Genomic DNA, 23,338 nt, shown 5'->3' on the forward strand with positions numbered 1-23,338 from the left:
GTCACCTAGCTCTGGCAGTCATGTAACATGCCACATGAGTGTAGTGACTGGCTGTGGAGCTACAGAAAAATGTTTTTTGGGCATTTCCTAAGAAGTTTTTATTTTTTTGGGACTTGATGAACATTAAATGGACTGGAATGAAGAAATGTTTTTCTTTTGGGACTGGTGAATGAATAGCTGTATTTTGACACTAAAGTTTAAGCTGAAATCTTTAAATGCAGGGATTGCTCTGAATTATTTGTGTAAACTAAGTTTCAGAATCTAGCAGATTGTTACAGTAGTACAGTTAATTAATTCATTATATATAGGGTTAAATATAAATACTAGAAGAGGGGGTGAATGCAAGGACGTGCATGATGTGTATCTCTTGCTGAGACCATTTGATTGAGAGGCTAAGGGAAGGGAGTTCAGATCCTACATTTTATGTCAATGACAATTTAGAAAAACAGGGGAAGGCCAATTTCATACCACTAGGGGGCACAATAATTGTCATGGACAAATAATTGACAATAGATACCATTGGAACTATGCAAATGGACGAATAACCAAATCCACACCAAGTTGAAGAGCTGTCTCTTGCTTGACAGCTTCCACTGGGAAAGATTAGAACCAGATGTAAGGCAGCCACTGCTACACCTGGAGATGGGCTTCCACAAACCACTATGATGATTAACTTAACCCTATCGGAAATATCTGTGCTCAGCCAGGACACACTTCTGTGCATACAGTTAGATGCAGGCCCGTAGGTCTGCATCTTTGAATTAGTACACCACTGTGGCAGCACGGACACTGGGAATAGTCCAAATAAAGTTGGCCTTAATCACAGAATGTGGACTTAATTTGTCAATAAAACATTGTGCTTGGAACTGTTTCTCTTTATGTATTATGGACACAGGGACAAATGTATGTTGTTGTGTGTTGTTGGAGCCAGTAGCTTGCTGGCTGGGCTTTTGAAGCAGAAAATGATTACGAGCATAGTGTTTGCATCACATGATAAGGAATGTGGCCCGGGAAAGGGAAGTCTGGGGCCCCCTGCTTGAGCTGCTGCCCCCGCGACCCGACCCTGGATAAGCGGATGACGATGAGGGTGATGAGGATAAGGAATATGGCAACACCAATGCTTGGGAGCACGTGTGATTGCATGTGTGAAAGCTACCTACAGATACAAGATGTACTGTAGCAGGGGGTAAAGGAAAAGCCCTTAGGTATGTTGGCAGTTCACATTATTACACCTTGCTCATATCCTGAGATACTGTGTGATTCATCAATGATCACAAAGTCCTTAGCAAGTCTTAAAAATCCAGAATGTAACACTTTTACCACACCCATGGGTGTACACATCTTTTAAATCCATCAGCCTTTTGGCTTGTCCAGCTTACCTGCTTTTCTGACAGTCCTTGTCCAGATATCTAATATATTTTTATCAATAAAAAAAACACTGTTTTGAGAAAAACACCCTCAGAACACAGGCTAAAAAGCATTTTAATGCTGTTTTCTTAAAATGTTCTAATTCCACCATAACAGTCAAATCAATAAATTGTATAGTTTATGAGGTTTTCCTTTTTAGTTTTTCCTATTTGTCAGTTTGTTAACATTTCATATTTCCTTTCCAAACTCTGCAGCTTTGGTGACTGAACAGTTTAATGTCATGTTGAACAAATGAGGAAGCAGCAAGGAACAGCCGACAGAGCACTTTTAGCAGAGGCATTCACACCTTTATTTATATCATTATCATGTCATGAACGATAATTTTACATTGATTGCCGACACGTTTGGCTAATATCCCTCAAGCCTGACAGGACTGACCAAACATATTAGACACCTTCTTTTTAATTAGACATGAACACGCGCCCTGTTTGTTTTCCACAATTATTTTCCCTTGAATCTGGTAGTCCAGGGCTCTCCAGTTAATCACATTGCCTGGGGAGAAGTTAAGGTCATCCACGAAGCGCTGGATCTCACAGGGAGTGAGGACATAGTCCCACATATGGACGTCCGTTGTCATGCCGACGAAGGTCTGCTGAGGGTCAAATCCGCCACCGTGGGAATCCTGCTCCTGTAGGGAAAGAGGAATACAGAAATATGAAAGTGAATATCAACATGGATTCACTCTCTAATGTATATAACATCTAAAACAAAACAAAGAATAAAAAGTGTTTTGTACAAGAGGTATTAAGTGATCACGTTACCTGTCCCAACATGATCACAGCGTGTCCCGTGATGGTTCCGTCAGAACAGTATCTTTTGGCACTAGGCTTTCCATCGATCCAAACCTGTACCAGGCCATTAGCTCCATCCCAGGACGCACAGACAGACTGCCAGGTGTTCAGCTTGTATTCCTGTCCGAACAAGCTTATGCCTTTATTCCTGGTGTTCATCTCTATCTGATCTGAGGCACTCTTCTTAAAGATCAGGAAGGCATTGGCGAAGGAGGGAGTGGCCAGAGAGAACAGGCCGTGGTTTCTGCTGAGGTCTGTGAAGGACCTTAAGAGAAGAACGACAATGACATCAAATATGATGGATATAATAATGGACACATAAAATGAAACATCAAAAATATATATTATACAAAATTCTTCTTCTTCTTCTTCTTCTTCTTCTTCTTCTTCTTATATTATTATTATTATTATTATTATTATTATTATTATTATTATTATTATTAGGGGGCAAAAAAAAGTGTGAGGCACCCAATTGTAATTGCTATTATTATTATTATTATTATTATTATTATTATTATTATTATTATTATTATTGTTGTACCTGAGACAGACAGTGATGGCTTTGAATTCTTCTCTTGGTGTGATCAGCTTCACGTGGTCCGTTTTAGTCTCCTGTGGGAAGGTGAACATTTTCCCAGTGAGATCTGAAAAGAAAAGCATAAAATCTCGTTCCAAGTTCAGATTTATTTTGCAAAAACTTCTTGAGCAACGGAGTAAAAAGTTTGGAGTTAGTGCACTAGATTTAATCCTCACTTAAATGAGCATTTTGTTATTGTGCACCTCAATTCACACACCCGAGGGCCGTCCGATGACTAAGTGCTGAAGAATGTCTGCGTGTTGGAATAAGGAAGCAGTAAGGTAAAACCATGAGCCTACCTTCAGGTGCTGCAGCACACACGGTCAGCAGCACCACTGTGAGTAGACGCTTCATCTGGAACAAATTAAACACACTAATTCAACTTTTCTTTTGGAAATTGGAAATTAAAATTTGTATATTTAATGCTATTATGTCCAAGTCAACACTTGGACATACAACATAGGACAACACAGTTAAAACATTCACCTCAGGAGCCTAACAGGCGTTCAAGTCCCTTTGTTGAATGCGTTGGATATTGTTGTAACGTACCTTGTGTTCTCTGCCGGGGTTTTGGACGTTGTGTAAGACTCAGAGGAAAAGTTGAAGCTTTTATTTTCACTTCCTGCAACTGCTGAGTTTTTTTTTTTGTTCAATCACATTTGTCAGCACTTTTGCAGGAATTGTTTCTATTGGGATTTTTTTTTACAATTATAGTTGTATATAAATCTCTACAAAAGTTTATTTGTATTTAAGGACTCTGATTCATAGTACTTAATTGTGTAGCATCTGCAGCAGCTAGCTATCACTGCTGTATACGGGGAATGGGTTGTATAGCGATGGTTAGTACTTGCACTTGGTTCTATGAACATCTTTACTGTACCGACAGTGATATTGTTTCACTTCTTCACAAATGTACTTATTCTAAGTCGCTTTGGATAAAAGCGTCTGCTAAATGTAAATGATCGATTTTTGCTTCATCCCTTCTTTTTAGTAAAAAATAAAGAAACACAGAAACAAAGGTTGATCAATGCTGCCCTTAACCATTGATGTTAGGCCAACATCAAAAGATCAACCAAACTAGAGTTGTTAGTTAGCAGCAGTCTTCCGCTCTGGACCAGGGCCTGGGTGTCGAAACAGCCTTGGCTCATTCAGTGCTGACTCAGTTCCCTTTCAACCTCCTTTATTGAGAAACATCTGGATAAACAAAATATGTTTGATCTTTCTAATGCTCTTAACTCTTTTGTCGTTTGATTATCACTTATAATGCTTTTGTGTTACCATATTAAATTTTTTGCCATCATTTTGTGTCAAGCTTTGAGGAAGCATTTTTATCAAGAAAAGTTTTAACATTTTAAAAACACTACTAAACTAAAAATGGAGGCCTGTCTTGACAGTAGACTTAACAGCACAGCATTATCCACTCTGCAGACAAGAGCCGTGCTGAGCCAGTGTGCTGGGGTCTCCTGACTGATGTGTTGAGAGCCAGCCGTGATGAAGGAGAAGAACAGAGGGAACAGACCTGGAGACCGGCCCCTCCTCAGCCAGGGGGATGAGCTCTGGAGGCTGGATCTCAGCAGAGCGCGGAGCTCCCTCAGCACAGCAAGGAACACTCCACGGATTGAGCTGAGCTCCAAGACAGGCTGAGGGCTAGTTAGGATTCTCCAGCAGGTCAGAGAGACCACAAGAGAGACAGAAAGAGAGAGGTGCCACAAGAGAGATAGAGAGAGAGACACAGAAAATGAATGACAGAGACAGCAAAAAGTAGAGTGCCTTAAAGTAAGAAAATAAAGATTGTTGAATAGTACTATAAGACATAGATATAAGATATTGTCAAATGCAATAATGTTTATTGAAAGAGCAGTACACAGCAGTGAGGAATGGAAACAAAAACAATTATACAATTATTATTTTTTACTGACATTTTTAAATTTCAGTAAAAAAAAATAAGAAATACAATAATATATTGTGTGGACAACCAAAGGAAGTAAATGAATATCCCAGCAGCATGTATTCACAGTAGGAAGTAAAGTATAACAATGCACATGATGTCCACATTATTTGGACCTCATTGATTGATATTTTACATATGTAGAAGGCAAAACAATCCCTCTATCTCCAATCACTGTAGAGCTCAGACCATTTGTCAGAAATGGAAAGTGAAATTGCATGGCATTGACAATAACAATGTACTCTAGCAAATGTCTGCCAACATAAAGAGCTAACAATCTGATGATAGAGTTGTGAGTATGTAGGCAAGACGTAGTACAATGTGGTTGCAGTTAATTCAAGTTAAGAAAAACCACAATGCACAAAGAGGGATGGCCTGTTGTTGACTTTGACCTCCTCTGGGGTTGGGTTACGCTTGGGGTTGGGTTGGTTGGTTGGGGTTGGGTTACGTTGGGTGGGTTACGCCACTGGCACCAATGCTGGAGGAATTACACACAACCCTAACTCTGGTTCTGTTGTTGCCAACGTGGGACCAAGCAGAGGAAGGCTGTTTCACACTGGGGCCATGACCCTGCAGTTTGCTGCAGCTCTCGTGTAACTGGAGGCCACGAGGGAAGAATGTAACATGGTTACAATGAACTGAAGTTACACCGAGGAAGGAACACAAGTTAGCCAACTCACAGAGATAAATACGCTGCTGGTGCAAAAGCTGGTGGAAGGGCAGAGGACAGAAGTTTGATTCCTATGATGCCGTGTTTGGGGAGAAGATACCAAATTACTTGGTCAGCATCAGGGCAGTGTGTCTGTGGGATGTGTTCATGTCTATGTTTGTGCACGTCTGTGTGTGTGTGTGTGTGTCAGAACGTGTGGCAATCCATGTGTGTGTGCTGGCGTGCGTCACGTTGTCAGGAGGGCTGTATCTGTGCTCCTCCTATGCCATTAGTGGCTTGGTGCCCTCGCCCTCCGGGCCCGTCCTCTCCCAGCCCTGCCGTATGCGGCCCAGGCTCCGGTCCACGCAGGGCAGCACCATCAGCAGCTTGAGGACCAGGACCACGGAGGGCACCACCAGACACAGCATGTAGCCCGGCGGGGTCCACCACTTGTAGTTGGAGGGCGACAGGAACTTGCTCCAGCCGTACAGGTAGGTGTGGAGCGTGCAGAGGAACAACGTCAGGTGGCCCAGCTTGGACTAGGAGACAAGGAAGGAGAAGCGTGACGGGAGGCATGAGGCAGCACGGACACGCACTCCCGTCCCTGCAGATAGCACAGAGCTAATGTCTCTGAAATGGGGCTAATGTGTGGATGTGTTAGAGGCTGACCTTTAGAGGGAGAGGAGCCAGCGACCTCCTTGCACACACGTACGTTCTTACACACACTTGACAATAACCACAACTGTAAGCATATTTGCAAATAAGTGCATGCACACACACGCATACACACACATGCACGTACGCCGTTGACCATGAGAAAGACAGAAAGAGAGATACCACAAGAGAGCGTCTCGGTCTCGAGCGCAAGCTTGTGGCAGTGTCATGGCAACCGAAGGTCATCGTCTCTGAAAGCCGGCGTCTACCCTGATCACACTTCAACGCAAACCCAGAGTTTTCAAAAATTTCGACCTCAGCAATCGTTTTTAAAAGTCTCGTTTTCAGTGTCAGAATTCTCAGTTCTAATGTGGACGGAAGGGCTAAAGGGATAAATATGTATGCGTTTGTAGATTTACCTAGGTTAGTGTGGACAGGGCCTTAAAATAAAGATTGTTGAATAGTACTATAAGACACAAATATAAGATATTGTCAAATGCAATAATGTTTATTGAAAGAACAGTACACAGCAGTGAGGAATGGAAACAAAAACAATTATTTGGGAAAAATGTAGGGCAAGGTTTATTAAAATGGCAGTAAAAAAATAAGAAATACAATATTACATTATGTGGACAACCAAAGGAAGGAAATTAATATCCCAGAAGCATGTATTCACAGTAGGAAGTAAAGTATAACAATGCACACAATGTCCACATTATTTGGACCTCATTGATTGATATTTTACATATGTAGAAGGCAAAACAATCCCTCCATCTCCAATCACTGTAGAGCTCAGACCATTTGTCAGAAATGGAAAGCGAAATTGCATGGCACTGACAATAACAATGTACTCTAGCAAATGTCTGCCAACATAAAGAGCTAACAATCTAATGATAGAGTTGTGAGTATGTAGCCAAGACGTAGTACAATGTGGTTGCAGTTAACTCAAGTTAAGAAAAACCACAATGCACAAAGAGGGATGGCCTGTTGTTGACTTTGACCTCTGATCGTTGGGTGGGTTACGCCACTGCAGGGCCGGCCCGAGGCATAAGCGACCTAAGCGGCTGCTTGGGGGCCCCTGGCCACCAAGGGGCCCCCAATCGTGTGTTGATTTTTCTTTTTTTCTTTACAAGTTCAGTAAACCACACTTAGTGTTTCACTTCAAATATGAGAGTTGAAAATAATTTTGTGATTTCAGTACCCTCTGAGGTTAAAAAGACACTTGTTTGGGGTAACTAACAACTATATTAATACAGGGGTGGATTACCCTCTCAATGGAGCCCCAGATCAAGTACAGAATGTGATATGTCTTAATAGGGATTCCTTAATCATACAAAATGGGTTATGGGTTGATGTCTGAATAGGGCCCCTCAGGTAAATATCACACAATATGTGATGTGATGTATCTAAAAGCCCTCTAAATCATGAAATTCTGCTTATGCCACAATATCTGTGTGGAACCCTGAATGTATCTAATCAAGTATGGAACAAAATATAGGCTAGGCTAGGCCATCTACCAAATTCAAATTTGTCTGGGGGAGGACCCCCAGACCCACCCCACTCCCCCATTTACACCCACTTTTGTCCAAATTAGAGGAGGGGGGTCTTTATGCATCTTTGCATAAAGAGTGCCGTTTGTGTCAATAATCATCGAGCACAGATGACTCCGCGGTGGTGGGAGGGGGGGCCCCAAAAGGCTTGAAACAGGTTCTGCTTAGGGCCCCCCAAAAGGCTTGGGCCGGCCCTGCGCCACTGGCACCAATGCTGGAGGAATTACACACAACCCTAACTCTGGTTCTGTTGTGGCCAACGTGGGACCAAGCAGAGGAAGGCTGTTTCACACTGGGGCCATGACCCTGCAGTTTGCTGCAGCTCTCGTGTAACTGGAGGCCACGAGGGAAGAATGTAACATGGTTACAATGAACTGAAGTTACACCGAGGAAGGAACACAAGTTAGCCAACTCACAGAGATAAATACGCCGCTGGTGCAAAAGCTGGTGGAAGGGCAGAGGACAGAAGTTTGATTCCTATGATGCCGTGTTTGGGGAGAAGATACCAAATTACTTGGTCAGCATCAGGGCAGTGTGTCTGTGGGGTGTGTTCATGTCTATGTTTGTGCACGTCTGTGTGTGTGTGTCAGAACGTGTGGCAATCCATGTGTGTGTGCTGGCGTGCGTCACGTTGTCGGGAGGGCTGTATCTGTGCTCCTCCTATGCCATTAGTGGCTTGGTGCCCTCGCCCTCCGGGCCCGTCCTCTCCCAGCCCTGCCGTATGCGGCCCAGGCTCCGGTCCACGCAGGGCAGCACCATCAGCAGCTTGAGGACCAGGACCACGGAGGGCACCACCAGACACAGCATGTAGCCCGGCGGGGTGCACCACTTGTAGGTGGAGGGCGACAGGAACTTGCTCCAGCCGTACAGGTAGGTGTGGAGCGTGCAGAGGAACAACGTCAGGTGGCCCAGCTTGGACTAGGAGACAAGGAAGGAGAAGCGTGACGGGAGGCATGAGGCAGCACGGACGCACACTCCCGTCCCTGCAGATAGCACAGAGCTAATGTCTCTGAAATGGGGCTAATGTGTGGATGTGTTAGAGGCTGACCTTTAGAGGGAGAGGAGCCAGCGACCTCCTTGCACACACGTACGTTCTTACACACACTCGACAATAACCACTAGTGATGGCTCGTTCGCCAACGAATCAGTTCGAACGAATGAACAAACTGACCTGATTCGCCGCTCTCTTTCGGCGTTGTTCGTCTCGTTCGTTCTCCGAGACTCGACTCCCAGCTCCACCCACTAGTCGCTGACTCGTGAGTCGCCGTTCATTCACTGACTGTGTTTAGCGGTGAAGACTCGAGGACTGAGAAGTCACGAGAGCCAGCCGGGCAACAACATCCCGATTCTAACATGAAGCGCTCCTCAGCTAAAAGGAACTTAATTTAAAAGGAAGTTAATGTTGTGTTGATTGATGACCGTTGGCACCATTGCACGATCGTGATTCGTTTGAGAATGACAATGAGGGAGGAGCCGAGTCTGACCTACTCGGCTGAGAACTGTGCATTCGCGATTTGTTTGAACGAGAACGAGGGAGGAGCCGAGTCTGACCGACTCAGTGACTGAGAACCATGATTCACCGCTACCATAAATGCGAACGAACGAACGAACGACTCTTCTTGGCGAACTGACCGAAGCAAACTGATTCATTCAAACGAATCATGAAATCCACCACTAATAACCACAACTGTAAGCATATGTGCATGCACACACATGCACGCACGCCGTTGCCCCCCCCCCACACACACACACACACACACACAATTTTATAGGATAATGTATGCTCTGTATTACATTTGATGAATAACTTAACATTTAAAGTACTGCTCTAATTTGGGCTGGAGTAAAGGGGAGGAGGGCTGATGGCATTAGAGAAGGAGCTTGACATGACCCAGTTACATTTATGAATGAGTGCGTCCCCTCAGGAGAAGTTGATTTCATATTCAATTGGCCAAAACAGGAACATTTTTATAAAACAAATCTAGAAAACGCTCGTCATAGTTTGAGGGCACTATGAAATGGAAATTGCCTTTTCAGTTATTTAGGTCACCTATTCAGCAAGGTATGGCAAGATTAATTAGTTAATTACTGTTTATTAGAAATCTTTTTATGTCCAAAACTAGGCTAATGCACGTATCTTCCTCTAAAGATTTTAATTAATTAATAATTTTTTGTGCATAGTGGAAACCTTTACAAACTGGAGCCCTGTTGAGTTATGTTATTTGTTATCTTCATATTTAAACCTGACTCCACACTCCAGGATGATAGAGAAATGGATAACGGGCTTTTACTGGACTCAAAACTCAGCATTCAGGACTAAACTATGGCATACATAATATCATGCGAATTTAAGTGAGTATTTGTTTGAAGTGAATGATGAAAGGAAATTCATGGGTTTTAGACCCTGTTTGAATAAGATGATATCTTTACTGAAATGAAGCTGAAGCTGATGCTGTACGATAATATAGAGAAAAATAAAAACCTTTAAGACACATGGTCTTTTCTGGGATGCCAACTTTCTATTAAAAGTCAACCTATTGCACAGGCCATTTTCTCTCCAATAGTTTTCCCCTGGATGATATACTGGCCTACACAGAAACACACAAATGAGGGACAAGTTGTCCCGGAGAAGGTGGAGGTAAACGCCCAGAAGCCTGAGGTTCACCTCAAGACAGAACAGGATAATTAGTGAGACAGACCGGCTCTAGCTCAACAGCACAGGCAGAGAAGCTGTCAAACAGCGCAGCCCAGCATGTCTCTAATGGCGGGAAATTAAAGCTTGCTACCATCCCCCACATCACTCATATGGTGTGAGTGAAACCTCACACTCTGACACACAGATATCCAGGTACAATACACACACACACACACACACACATTCATGCATACACACCCACAAGCATAGATAGCACACACATGCATGTATGCACACACCCATACACAGGTAAAAACACAAACACAAAGGCACACATACATGCACACACACACACACACACCAATACAAACACACACACAGAAAAAGCTTTACCTGTACGAAGCTGAACTCCCTCCAGCTGAGTGCGTTGCTGACAGAGGGAAGGGAGGTGATTCCCAGCAGAACGTACAGCGCAAATCCCAGAATCCCAACGGAAAAGTAGGAATCACTACGCCAGGCGCTGGTCGTATCCATCACCGCTGTCGTGTTCTCCTGGATCTGACAGAGAGAAAGAGGTGGTAAAAATACATGTCTGGTGGCTTATCGGGCCTGTTTAGAACTGCTTTTTGATTGATGCTCTTGCCTTACCAGCTTCATTGTGTATGCCGTAATTCTGTATCTCACATAGACTCTGGAGGCCAAACAAGAATATAATATATTATTTAACATGATATTCCTAAACATTCATAGCTTTATAATGATCTCACTAAAACTAAAGGTGAACATTGGTCACCAAGGGATAGCTGTATGTGAAGTTGACGTTTGCTTGATGTCAACAGTGAACATGGCTGATGTGTGGAGGGTGCTGTGCAGCTTACCTTATGGGGATGATGAGAGTATAGAGCACATGCAGGAAGGCAAAGCCCAGCGCCAACAGGCCCAGCTGCTTCCTGCACAGCATCCAGCGGTCCATCCAATCAGGGAAGCGCCTGCCAGTCAATAGTTTGTGATCATGATCAATTATTATTTTAAAAATGTACATTGCCTGAAACAGAAGGGCTTTGTTGAAACATTTAGCATTTTGATTATGTGACCAAATTGCAAATTGAGAATGGATGTGAAATGGTCAAAGAGAGCGGTTTCTTCCCTCTCAACAGGATGGAGGTGTAAACACTATATCACATCTAGATTGATGAGAGGTTATAGCGTGCTGAGCTCAGACATCCACTGTCATCAACAAGTATAAAGCTATTGGGCCTCACGTGCAAATATATCTGAAACATCGCTGTGCTGTATTACATTTTCTCTAACAAATCTGCAAGTCGTAGACCATGCATTTCAACAATTAAAAAGCATTAGCCAGGATTACCAGTAAACTGGTACACCTTGATGGCTGCATTCAAACACATTCTCTGTGACTCTGCGTGAGTGTGAGCGCATTGTGCGCATTGTAAATATCTCATGAACACCAGGAGAATGTGAATGACAAGTCTAAACTGAGCTCACTGGGGCTCAGCTGGCGAAGGTTATCTTCAGTCTGTGCTCTCTGACCTGTACTTGGTTCCTCTATACAGCTGAAGGATGGCAGCCATGACGCCTGGCAGGTAGCACAGAGACAACATGATCAGAGACACGATGGGGAACACCTGCATGAACACACAGGTCATAGAATTATAACACATGGAGCTGCAGTAGCAGCAACACATTCGCTTCTACAGAGCGGCCTTCTACAGCGGACCAGATGGCGATGGGATGTTTCTACCTTGTTGGCCAGGGACACCATGATCCTAAAGGAGATGTCCTTCTCCTGCACCACATAGGCATAGATAACGTCTCTGATGAGCACGTAGAAGAAGAAGAAGGCGGTGAGGCCGGTGGCGATGCAGAGAGGTAGCCTCCACTCGGGGAACAGCTGCAGGGGGAAGTCCTCCACCTCCCTGGCTGCTGACAGACTGCCTCTGTCCAGGACGCTGAGGCCCAGCCTGGTAGCCAGCTCTCTGACCGCCTGCTTGGCCTCAGCGCTGTCCCCACACAGGAACACCTGGAGGGAGGAGGACACATACAGACTGCACCTTCAGCCTGCTAGACTCCAGGTGTGGCTTATATATGGCTTCCTCACATATGCATACATATTCATTATTATAATTACACGGATGAAGACGAAAGGAGGAATTTGACTCCAGAGGATATAGCGCACGCTGCCACCTGCCATGCCATGGCTTTGTACAGAACATACATCTAATTTTAGACTTTGGAGGAAGAGGTAATAACCAATCTTGTATATTTTCACATGTCCTCTGTCACACAGAAATACACACATTCCATGCCACACACAGACACACACAATATTTGGTACACATACACATACACACTTACACACACACATACACACACACACACACATACAGATTGTGTGGTTAAGGGTCCCCCGGGTCTCCCCTACCAGCTCAAACTCAAACGGAGAATTGTACTCAGGCAGGTCTGGTCAGCGGGAGAGGAAGGCTTGGGTTGGAGCTCGTAGGGACTGTGGGCTGATTCAGACCCCTGGCTGATACACTTTAGTCGTGATCGTTCTACAAATCAGGGGCCTGACTGTGTTGATGTTTACAGTTTTAGACTGAACTAAAGTGTTGTGAGCAGTTTGATGGTGCATTTCAAATCCAGTTTCTTGTCCTGATTATTTTGGTGACATAAAGTCGAAATGATACAAGATCTTTAATAAAATTGTTATAAGTTCTGCTACTGATAATGATACAAGAAACATTGATTCATTCACTTGCCTCATTTCTACTTATTTATCTTCTTCTATATCTTCTATATATTTTTACAACCACACCCCACCACACCAACTTCAAAATCCAAAGAAAACAGTCAAACACAGACAAGAGTCAAGACATACAGACAGACAAACACAGTACCTGTCTGTGAGCATCTGAAGGTCCGTTCTGTAGAGACCAGGCTGAGACTGTATTGAAGGCTTTAACAACACACGCTTCAGGGACCAGGCTGAAGGAAATAAAGCAACACACACACTCACACACAAAGCAATCACCATTTTTATTTGCATACTTTGCATCCAAGAAGTGTGAAGCAGTTAAGTTAATTAGTTTCTCACCTCTGCAGAAACTCAGCGTTGGATTCTGGGTAGAGGCCCTTCTTGCTGTTGTTACTGACGTCCACCAGTACCTAATGATCAATGGGAATGGGTGAGCAATGGCGCGTTTGCACCGGTGGGTGCGGTTCGGTTTGGTATGAATAGGTGCGGCACGGTTTGTGTTTCCACCGCCAAAAGTGGACGGGTTCCGGACTTAGCCGTGATCAGCCGTACTTATCTCTCAGTACTCCTCCATTGGGGTACCAAGAAGTCTGAAAGGGTGCCAACAAGTTCAAACTACACACGCCGTCCATTGATTGGTCGACAGAATCGTCACTTCCGTGCGACAGGCGGATAAAAACAAACAAACACAGTACCCGCGAGGTATTTATGGAGAATGGTGAAAGCTTCGTTTTTTGAAGAAAATGTTGCGCAAAAGTTTTCCTTCTTGGACGTCCTACATTGTTGCTCTTTGTTTATTGTGTCACGTTCTTCTTTTTCCTTGGATTTATTAGCAGGCTACACTGTGTCGGGCTGCTATGAGGTCATGATGCTTACGTAGCTGCCTTATATAGCTATCACCATCCGGCTTAAACCCCGCCCTACTGTTGGCGGTGGAAATGCGAACCGTAACTGAGCTGGGTCAAACCGCACCTTCACTACTGGGCCAAGGTGTTCTGGGCCTAAGCGCACCCGCCGATGACTCAATGTCTGTACTTTAGTGTCATGTCTTTCTTCTGTGACCCTTCTATAGCAAATTTCAGATTGCTACAGTTTTTCACAATTGTTTAAACACATTAATTAGAACATCAGACACAATGTGCACAACCTGAAACTCATGTACCAACTGCAAAACCAATTCTGCTGAACTCCAAGCACATTATCTGCTTTAGATTCCCATTCCAAACCACCAGTCATTAGTGAGGGGTAGTAGATTGTGAGTGGAAGTACCTTTCCCTTGAGTTGAGGCGCTATTTCTTCTATGAAATCATAGTGTTCTCTATGAACGCAGGCGATAACTACAGTGGCAAGCTGGGCGGCTTCAGTATGGCTCATAACCTGAAGAAAGACAGCATACACATACACACACACACACACACACACACATAAACAAACACAAACAGTGTTTGCATAAGGAATTTAATATATGACAACTTAACTCAATGATTTCAAGGGCGCTACTCTTCAAACACAGTTTTGTATCACTATTTACTCCAAGGAATATATTTGCACAAATATATATTCGTACAGTTCTATCATTAGGACTTTGTATGGAGTTGTTACACATACTGTGACTTTTTTTCAGCAAAAAGGCAGGTTTTTTTTCTCTACTGGCAAAAGTGAACTTTGCTATTTGACCATGTTTTTAATTAACTTTATGTTGAGAACGTGCCAGACTTTTCCTAGAATCCGTAGAGCTGTGAGTCAAAACAAAGTCCAACAGAGGGAGGAAAACAGCGGATAGAGACATATATATATACTGTATATATATATATATATAAAGAGAGTTAGAGAGAGAGAGAGAGAGAAAGAAAGAGACAGAGAGAGAGAGAGAGACAGAGAGAGAGAGAGACAGAGAGAGACAGAGAGAGAGAGAGAGAGAGAGAGAGAGAGAGAGACAGAGAGAGACAGAGAGAGAGAGAGAGACAGAGAGAGAGAGAGTGAGAGAGACAGAGAGAGAGAGAGAGACAGAAGCTGCTTTCACATATGACCTCCGTCTTTTCTCCGCATTTGTGGAGCAAGAGGTTCGACCGTGAGGGTCATTCACACTTATTCACACTTGACGCCTGAAATGCGGACATCGGTGTCGCTCAGACATCAGTAGAATCTCCGGATGGTTTAGGGGGGCGGGCTAGCAAGGGGCGGGGTATGACGCAGGGTCTAAGGCCAAGTCCACACGTACCAAAACGATCTTTTTTTTCTCCGTTTTCCCTGGCATCGTTTCAAGAACATTTGCGTCCACACGGATCCATCTCAATACGACTCAAAAACGTTACTTCATGTTCCAGGCGTATAGGTGGCGCTGTTTTAGTTTTAGAAATTCACCGGAAACGGTCACTCAAGTAATAAAGCAACTAACTAAAGCAATTAACGCAACCCTTTTGATCGTCTCAATTGGCGCACGCATGGCTGTTGTTTGTTTGTAAAATGTGGCTTATGTGGTTGTCCATCAGTCTTTTTTGCTCAGCGTGGTGGCACAGGAGCATAATATTTTGCGTAGTGGTGGGCCGTTATCGGCGTTAACGTGCTGCGTTAACGCGAGACTCTTATCGGGCGATAAAAAAAATATCACCGTTAATCTATTCTCAAAGTTGAACTAACCAGAAGCTGAGTGTTTAATAAAATATACTGTCCATAATCGCGCCATATGCTGGAGACAATGTAGCAATGATAATAGAAACAACTTGGGTGAGCTATGACACGTTTTGGGTTGATCGTAACATCAGAGCGTCGAAATAGTTGGTGTTGTTGTTGTTGTAATAATCCAAATCTTCCTCCAAGCTGCCCGCCTTGGTACGGCGGTATAGGCGGACGCGTACCAGCCGTCTGCCGTCAACGCCGCCGCCCTCTAGATTAATTCCAAGATTAATCTAGATTTAAAAAATTTATCTATGCCCACCACTAATTTTGCGATAGTAACCCTAATAGGCACAATATCTTCTCCAGCAGGAACACAAGCATGTAGTCGGCCATAGTTGTTGTTATGAGACGTCGTCACAGGTTACAAGAGGTTACGCTCGAGGGGTGTGGCGATGACATCATCGAAACGCAAGTATGCGTTTTGGCCGTCCAGACGAACACTCAAGGGGTGCGTTTCTGAATTTATTCACCCTGGGACCTGGTTTCAGAAAACTCAGTTTTCATGCGATGCGTTTACAGGATTCGTGTGGACGATCGGCCAAAACGATGCAAAACATCTGCGTTTTAACCAAAAAACGGCTCCGTGTGGACGGGCCCTAAATTCTCAAGAGGCGGGACATGACGTAGTATAATTGCGGCAGCTGTCACGTTGGTTTGTCCGTTATCTGAGTAATAAGACATATGTGCGATCACCGCACTGTCGCTTCAATAGCAACAACTGGTCTCAAATCTGAACCCTTCATCTGGGTTATTTAACATTGATAGGGTGAATTCATTCTATACAAAACTTGGAGCCCTACCCAACTCATTTGCCTTACAGAAGGTTGAGGTAGGGGAGATAGAAACAAAGCTCTTACAGCTAGACTGCGCTAAGGGCCCTGGGTTAGATGGGTCAGCCCCTCGGTTCTTGATGCTGCTGCAAATATAGCTCCTTACATCTCACATATTTTTAACATGTCGGTTGAATCTGGTGTTTTTCCCACTGACCTCAAGAGGGCCAAGGTAGTTCCCCTTTTTAAAAAGGGAAACAGCCACGACCCTGGTAACTACAGACCAGTCTCTATTTTATGCACAGACTCTAAAATTTTTGAAAAGGTGGTAAATGAGCAATTGAATGAATACATGAATAAAAACATTCCACCGAATCATGCCTACTCTACCTTTCCGACATCATACGCGGGGATATAGATAATGGAAACCTCTGCGGAATGGTGTTACTTGACCTCCAAAAGGCATTTGATACGGTGAATCATGACAGATTGATTGATAAACTGAAGGCCCTGGGAGCAGACAGCCCCACACGCAGGTGGTTTAGGTCTTACCTGTCAGGGAACAATCGGTGGCCCTAGGGGGAGAGCTGTCTGAACCTAGAATAGTTGAATGCGGCGTTCCACAAGGAAGCATTCTTGGTCCGTCAATATTTTTGACATATATTAATGATATGTCAGACTCCTGCGCATGTGACTTATTTCTGTACACTGATGACTCAGCACTGTTAATGTCCCATAAACATCAATCCACCTTAGAGAGCACCCTGAGCACAGAGCTAGCTTCTGTAAACAGCTGGCTGATTGATAACGTGCTGTCCCTACATCTTGGTAAGACAGAGGCCATCTTATTCGGCTCAAAATACAGATTGAACAGATGCTCTGAATTCAGAGTCACTTTGAATAAAATGGTGGTCAGTGCAAAAACTTCAGTAAAATACCTGATTTCTTTTTTAGATAGGTCAACAATGATAATTTTAGCCAACTCCTTAATTTGAAATCATTTTGAATTTGCAAGTACTTCCTGGTTTGAAGACCTAACAAGCAGACTTAAAGGGAGGCTGCAAACAGCACAGAATAAATTAATGAGTTATCCTGAACGTGGGCCATAGGTCTCATATTGGTAGGTCACAATTTGCAGAGTCAACTGGCTCCCTGTTGAGTCTCGTATTATTATGACAAGGATGAATATGATCCATAAAATACTGTTTGGTAGCGCCCAAACGTTTTTATGTCTTATTACTAAGATAACGGACAAGCACAATATTTGCCCTCGTGGCAGCATTTCAGATCTGCGTCCATATTCATTTAAAACATCTTTAGGGAAAGGAACCATTGCCTATATAGGGGCAGTTCAGTGGAACAAGTTAGATAGGGAAATTAAAATCACATCCAGTCTGAACGCTTTTAAAAAAAGAATCAAGGCCTGGTTACTAGAGAGGGTAGCTGAATAGAGCAGGGGGCCAGCTACTGTCTTTTATTTTTATTTAAGAAAAAATATATATATTTAATTTTTTACTGATTGTAATACACTCTGTGAGTGTCTTGTCGTGGCTTGTCTTGTCCTGTCCTGATGTTTTATGTGAGGACCACAATGGAAATAAGTCCTGGACTTTATTGTGTTTTTATCCTCAATTGTGTTTTGTTGATGTCTTTTAATGTGAGTAAGACATTTCTGATACAATTAAATAAATCAAATCAAATCAAATCAAAGTCGGCCCTCAAAGTAAGCAGCTTGTCTTTCCAGGCCATTCTCGTTTTGAGTCGTATGTCTCCTTGCCTCTCCTATATATGCCGCCTGCTCCTGGCGTGTTTTTTGTTCCCGCCATAGGGCGTGTTCCCGCCGTAGTGTCACCAACACGCCCACTAACGTGAAGTGTGAAATGCCGACATCCTACTGCTCATTCACATATAAGGTAACTAGCATTTCCTCCGGAGAACATACTACCCCGGGGGTAGTATTTTTTCAGGAGGTCCAACGTCAGGATATGTCATTCACATATACGGCCCGTCCGTAGAATCTACGGAGAATAGACGGATGCACGTCCATATGTGAAAGCAGCTAGAGAGAGAGAGAGAGAGACAGAGAGAGGGAGAGAACGAGAGAGGAAAAGGGGGGAAACGTTTCTCGAGGTCAAAGCGGTGTGCTGCTCTGACCCCGGTGCGTACCTGGGCCCCCGGGGGCAGGGGGCCACAGCTGGCGGGGCTGCGGCTGCCGTACACCACCCTGTAGCCCGTCTGGAGCAGCCGCTGGCCCAGAGAGCGGCCCAGGTCCCCCGTCCCAAAGATACACAGCAGCTCTCTCTCCGGGGGCGGCTCCGTGCCCATTGGACGCAGACACACGCCTGCTTTCACCTCAGTGGACATGGCGCTATGACATGTGGCTACATGCCCCGAGACACACACACATACACACACACACACACACACACACACACAGACACACACACACACACACACACACCACACACACATCACACACACGCACACACCACACACAGTGTCACAGGCTGGAGAGATATATTGTGGTCCAGTGGACCGATACAATCAAAACACCAGCAGTCTGTCACTGCGTCACAATAGCTTTGGATCCAACAGTTCAGAGCAAACAGTTCATGTATTCATAAGTGGTCCTTACCTTTCCGTCGCCCTGACTGACTGACTGACTGACTGACTGAAGTTTGTTTTATACCAGACGTCCCGCCCCCCCACACCATGTAGGGCGTGGGGCGTCTCCCCAGGCAAACCCCCCCCCTGGGAAACTCCAAGGAAAAGGGTGGAAGGGAACACACATGCTGGGAGGGGGACAGCTTTGCAGGGAAAGCATGTGTGTTGTAGTTTGTTTTGGTTCTGGAAATTCCAGTCCATGTTTAATATTATGTAATAATGGAAAAACCCACTGCCAGCACACTGTGTGCTCCTCTCCTTTCCAGGAGCACACAGTGTGTCCTATCGCTCACCCCCACATCCCATTTTCACAACACACACACACACACACACACAGAAACACACAACTTACATAAACAGGATGCACAAGTCCAGATAGTTAGACAGACTCTCCCTCCTTCCCACCAGAGCCTACTTTGCAGGGAAAGACTTCAAAGAGCCTCTCCGTCCTGATGCCGTGATCCTCTGTGTCCTGAGCGGGAGCTGGAGCCCAGCACAGCGGGGTGAGAGCATGTGAGCTCCCTGTGGTCACGGGCAGCTCTCTGCTGACCATGTGGAGGTCGTTACGCTCCAAGGGCCATGGGGGGAGGTTCTTCACACACAGGCGGGAATACCCGCCTGCCTGGGGAGAAGCTGGAGGTGGACCACGGAGTGCACGTGGTTCTGGGTTTGAGGTTAGAACCAGCACAACCACAACAAGCAACCGAGACTGAAGGTCTCGGGGGGCTGCTCCCCTCTATTCACGGAGCCAGAGGTGAATAACTGTTGTAATATATACCACACGGGAACACGCCAAACAAAAACACTTTTTGCCGGGATTTATTTGTTTTTATTAGCGGTTTATTTGTTTTTATTAGCGCGACGAGACGACCGTCACTCGGGATAATTATTATATCCCGAGTTTGAGAGCTCAATCATGGGATATTGCCCAATATTCCGAGATAGCGAACCAATCAAATTGTGCCATTTTAGGAGGTTCACGTGTAGCATATACTAATCTAATATGTTTGAAAAATCTTTCTAATTATGTAAAGTAAAACGTAGTAAAACGTAAAAGATAGAAGGAAACATAGGGGGCCTATCAGAGCCACAGGACCACCCCTAGCCCAGATGTGTACTTTCATTTTTGATGGGGTGCCACAGTGGGCGATGCAGAGGAAGCAGAGCGACCCCAAGTATAAATGAGGCTGCCTGCATCTGTGAATAATAGTGTTCTTTTGACTGCAGTGTGTCACGACAGGGAGGCTTGCCAGGTGCAGACAAACCCAGCAATTACAGACTAATCGGAGGTCTGGGTAGCTGGCTCTGACCCCTGGCTCAGCCCTGCCTGTTTTCCCAGAGATCCAGAATAGCTCCAGCGTGAGGAGTTGAGGTCAACCACACACCTACTATCTGTCCAACACTATTATTGCTCCCTCTGCTTGTGGTGGTGGTGGTGTGTGTGTGTGTGTGTGTGTGTGTGTGTGTGTGTGTGTGTGTGTGTGTGTGTGTGTGTGACACCCAGATCATCTATTGTGTGATAAACAATATAGTAGTAATGCACTCGCCACACACATAGAACTGTTAATCACTTCCAAAAGGTTTTCTAATGCCTGTGGAAATCAAAACATCCATCATGGCTTCTACAAAGCACAGCTGCTCAAGATGACCACGGCCTGTCATGGCCAGTCACTGGCTTCTGTATTTCTCAGCATCGTCAGACCATCTCGTGAGTTCACATTATGTTTCTCTCTGCTGATCAGTCTGGCCGGAAGCCCATTGGAACCCTTTTCCGAAAGTCACAAAATGATAGGAGCAAGCAGCCCTTAGCGGAGGAACGCCGCAGTGATCGATGGAAGGCCGAGGTCTGCCCAATCACAGCAGACCTCAGGAGAGTGGAGCAATCTACAGAGCAATCAAAACAGCTTTCTCTGAAATAGAAAATGTTAAAGGAATCACAGAAATATGCATGGAAGGATGCATTTACTCAGAGGACAACATGTTTTTGACTTTCTTCCAACTGGATTCAGCAAGAGGGAAGAGAGCAAGAGCATCACTTAGTTATTGATTCTCATTGGCTAGAGAACAGAAGGGCCGCCCAGATGCCTTATTCAGCTTGGTGACAGCCTCCTTGACTTTCACAGAAGGCTGAAGGCCTCAAACCGTGGTTGACGAATGGCTACGAACGTTTACAATACAGTAATATAACAAGCATCTTTGATACCTTGTGTGATTGAAGCCACTCAACTAGCATATGCTGCTTAGTTAGTATGGTAACCTATGCCATTGGACAGTATAACTTTTAAGTTGACCAAACAGATGCATAACCTTAAACTGAAACCTTAAACTGCTTTATTGCTGGTATCTTTTGTTATAAATTGTTAATCTTGGGAAATAACACTGTGATAATGTGAAGTAACGTTTTGCAGATGGAGAAATGCAATTCATTGAATTCAGATGATCTCAAGTGAGTCTTCAAGCTTCTGGTAATGGTCTGTTGAATTAAACACTGCCTCCAGCAATGGCCCTTTCCCTATTCGCTGCAGGCTGAGGACCAAAGGGAGGCCCTCGACCATGAGGCCCTCCGGGGTCCTGCTTGTGGACGCTCTCTGGATGGGCGCTGGTCTGGTTGACAGAGGCGTTGTCATGCTGGACTGTGGAGACCAGAGATCCTTTGCCCTGTTCGTCTTGACTGCAGGTTTGAAACCAAAGTGCTCATCCTCTCTATTGGTTTCCTCCAGGGCAGTGGTCATCAACCTTTTTAAGCCCAAGATCACTGACCTCAGCCTTGGTGAAAGGCAAGATCTACCTATTGAAGCGTTAAGAGAAAAACACACCCCAGATTTTACTTCCAACTTGAGGCCTTTTATTTGGCTAATTGTATTTGAATTACATTGGCTTTGGTCCAACTTTCAAATAGATGCAACCAAGAAAACACTGTAAGAAGCATATCAAACCTAGCTGTCTTGAATATTATAATGTACATTCAATTCTATGTTTCATTATAATTTGATTCCAACACAAAAAATAAAGGCATGTGGGCTATTTTCCATTTTTATGAGGAAATTATTTTGTTCATAGTAACCTACAAATCAACATAATACATTTTACTTGCAGTTAGCAGATCATATGAAGTGCCATTGTTAACTGTTATGCTCAGTTCTGATTATATTATTATATATTATATATATATATTACTGTGGAAAGTAACTATTGCGATACTTTCAAGTACATTTTTAAATGCTCAAATGTGTCAAATAATTTGGACCCCATCTCCAGATGTTTGAATTACTTGACACCAACGTGGAGAGGCACTTTTGTCCAGGGCACAAAGTGCCTTTCACCATTACACTCGTTCCAATCATTTCTTGGAGGGAAAAGTAATGGCTATACTTCCATCTAAAGAAGGCTACTTTTGGATTATTTTGGCTCGCCATTCCTGTTTCTCGTTGACTCACTTGTGTCGTTGCGTGTCTGACTCTGCGTGCTTTCGAATGTGTAAACAACACCCGCCCAACTCTACCTCCGATTGGCTTACCGTGAAATGTTACTCTACCTAGCCAATCGTCATCATTAATGCGATTGTCTCGTGCCCTATAATCAAGGAAGAACAGTAGAGAGAGAGAGAGAGAGAGAGAGAAAGCATAGTAACGCCGATATATACAACGCCATTATTCCCATCACTGATTAAGAGAGAAACTGAACATTAATCAGGCATATTTTATTATATGTATGTATATGTATGTAGTTTTCTATTATTTTTCGAGAGCTACAGGGAGAGTCTCAAAGATCGACCAGTCGTTCATAACGGTTCCCTGAGCAGGCCTTATGTAGAACTGTGATCCTGTGTCAGGGCCCTGACGGATGTTGAAGTGGCATGACCGAGGCTCATTGCATTGCAGGTTCAACTGAGTAGCGCTGTCTATTTTCAAGGAGGTTCCCTGCGGAGGACTTATACATGATTTGATGTCGTGGCTGAGGAGGCTAACCAAGGCTCATTGTAGCCAGGTTCAAGGGCATGAAACACCCTCAGCAGCATCCCTGGATGTTTTGCTGGTGCTACAGGCCACTTTGCTGAGCCCTGGGCTCGACGGGCTGCAAGGAGAAGAAAGAACGCGATGGAGTTTGATAGAATAGCCTGAGTGACGTTTACACAACTTTGGTACAACCATTCACCTTTTATGTGAGTCATTGGATGGGATAATAAATGAAAAAATCCCAACAGTAAATATTTTAAG

The 23,338-nt window shown here is 44.3% G+C and overlaps 2 protein-coding genes and 1 pseudogene across 4 annotated transcripts; all 3 read right to left on the reverse strand.

Moving 5' to 3' along the window:
* Window positions 1-1,690: 1,690 nt before the first annotated feature.
* Window positions 1,691-3,376, reverse strand: LOC311352178 (serum amyloid P-component-like). Of its 2 annotated transcripts, none has more exons than XM_084472398.1 (5): window positions 3,346-3,376; window positions 3,096-3,150; window positions 2,761-2,863; window positions 2,190-2,484; window positions 1,691-2,056 (listed from the first exon to the last, which is right to left on the reverse strand). In XM_084472398.1, the coding sequence occupies exons 2-5, from the start codon at window positions 3,148-3,150 to the stop codon at window positions 1,787-1,789; spliced, it is 723 nt and encodes a 240-aa protein (XP_084328524.1). In that variant the 5' UTR covers window positions 3,346-3,376; the 3' UTR covers window positions 1,691-1,786. The 2 variants fall into 2 exon arrangements, with proteins under 2 accessions (XP_084328524.1, XP_084328523.1); XM_084472397.1 differs by having other exon boundaries at window positions 3,283-3,371.
* A 1,277-nt stretch (window positions 3,377-4,653) lies between these two features.
* On the reverse strand, window positions 4,654-6,293 carry LOC311351675 (metalloreductase STEAP4 pseudogene; annotated as a pseudogene). Its single transcript has 2 exons — window positions 6,231-6,293; window positions 4,654-5,932 (listed from the first exon to the last, which is right to left on the reverse strand). The product of its transcript is annotated as a metalloreductase STEAP4 pseudogene (transcript).
* Window positions 6,294-6,602: 309 nt separating this feature from the next.
* LOC311352057 (metalloreductase STEAP4-like) lies at window positions 6,603-19,109 on the reverse strand. Its single transcript, XM_084472246.1, has 11 exons — window positions 19,093-19,109; window positions 18,624-18,838; window positions 14,278-14,385; window positions 13,348-13,418; window positions 13,151-13,238; window positions 11,995-12,273; window positions 11,784-11,878; window positions 11,111-11,221; window positions 10,881-10,923; window positions 10,626-10,790; window positions 6,603-8,515 (listed from the first exon to the last, which is right to left on the reverse strand). The coding sequence occupies exons 2-11, from the start codon at window positions 18,819-18,821 to the stop codon at window positions 8,258-8,260; spliced, it is 1,416 nt and encodes a 471-aa protein (XP_084328372.1). The 5' UTR covers window positions 18,822-18,838; window positions 19,093-19,109; the 3' UTR covers window positions 6,603-8,257.
* Window positions 19,110-23,338: the final 4,229 nt, after the last annotated feature.

Source organism: Micromesistius poutassou, assembly GCF_964030765.1.
Source record: "Micromesistius poutassou genome assembly, chromosome: 8".
NCBI lineage: Eukaryota > Metazoa > Chordata > Actinopteri > Gadiformes > Gadidae > Micromesistius > Micromesistius poutassou.

Bases quoted from the DNA above. Each gene is read 5' to 3' on its own strand.
- LOC311352178 (XM_084472398.1), bottom strand. From the start codon at position 3,150: ATGAAGCGTCTACTCACAGTGGTGCTGCTGACCGTGTGTGCTGCAGCA. The intron at 2,864-3,095 runs GTAGGCTCATGG...TTTTCTTTTCAG, and splicing joins GTGTGCTGCAGCACCTGAAG to ATCTCACTGGGAAAATGTTC. The intron at 2,485-2,760 runs GTACAACAATAA...TCTTCTCTTAAG, and splicing joins GCCATCACTGTCTGTCTCAG to GTCCTTCACAGACCTCAGCA.
- LOC311352057 (XM_084472246.1), bottom strand. From the start codon at position 18,821: ATGTCCACTGAGGTGAAAGCAGGCGTGTGTCTGCGTCCAATGGGCACG. The intron at 13,419-14,277 runs GTACTTCCACTC...ATTGATCATTAG, and splicing joins CGCCTCAACTCAAGGGAAAG to GTACTGGTGGACGTCAGTAA. The intron at 10,924-11,110 runs GTAAGCTGCACA...TTTGGCCTCCAG, and splicing joins ACTCTCATCATCCCCATAAG to AGTCTATGTGAGATACAGAA.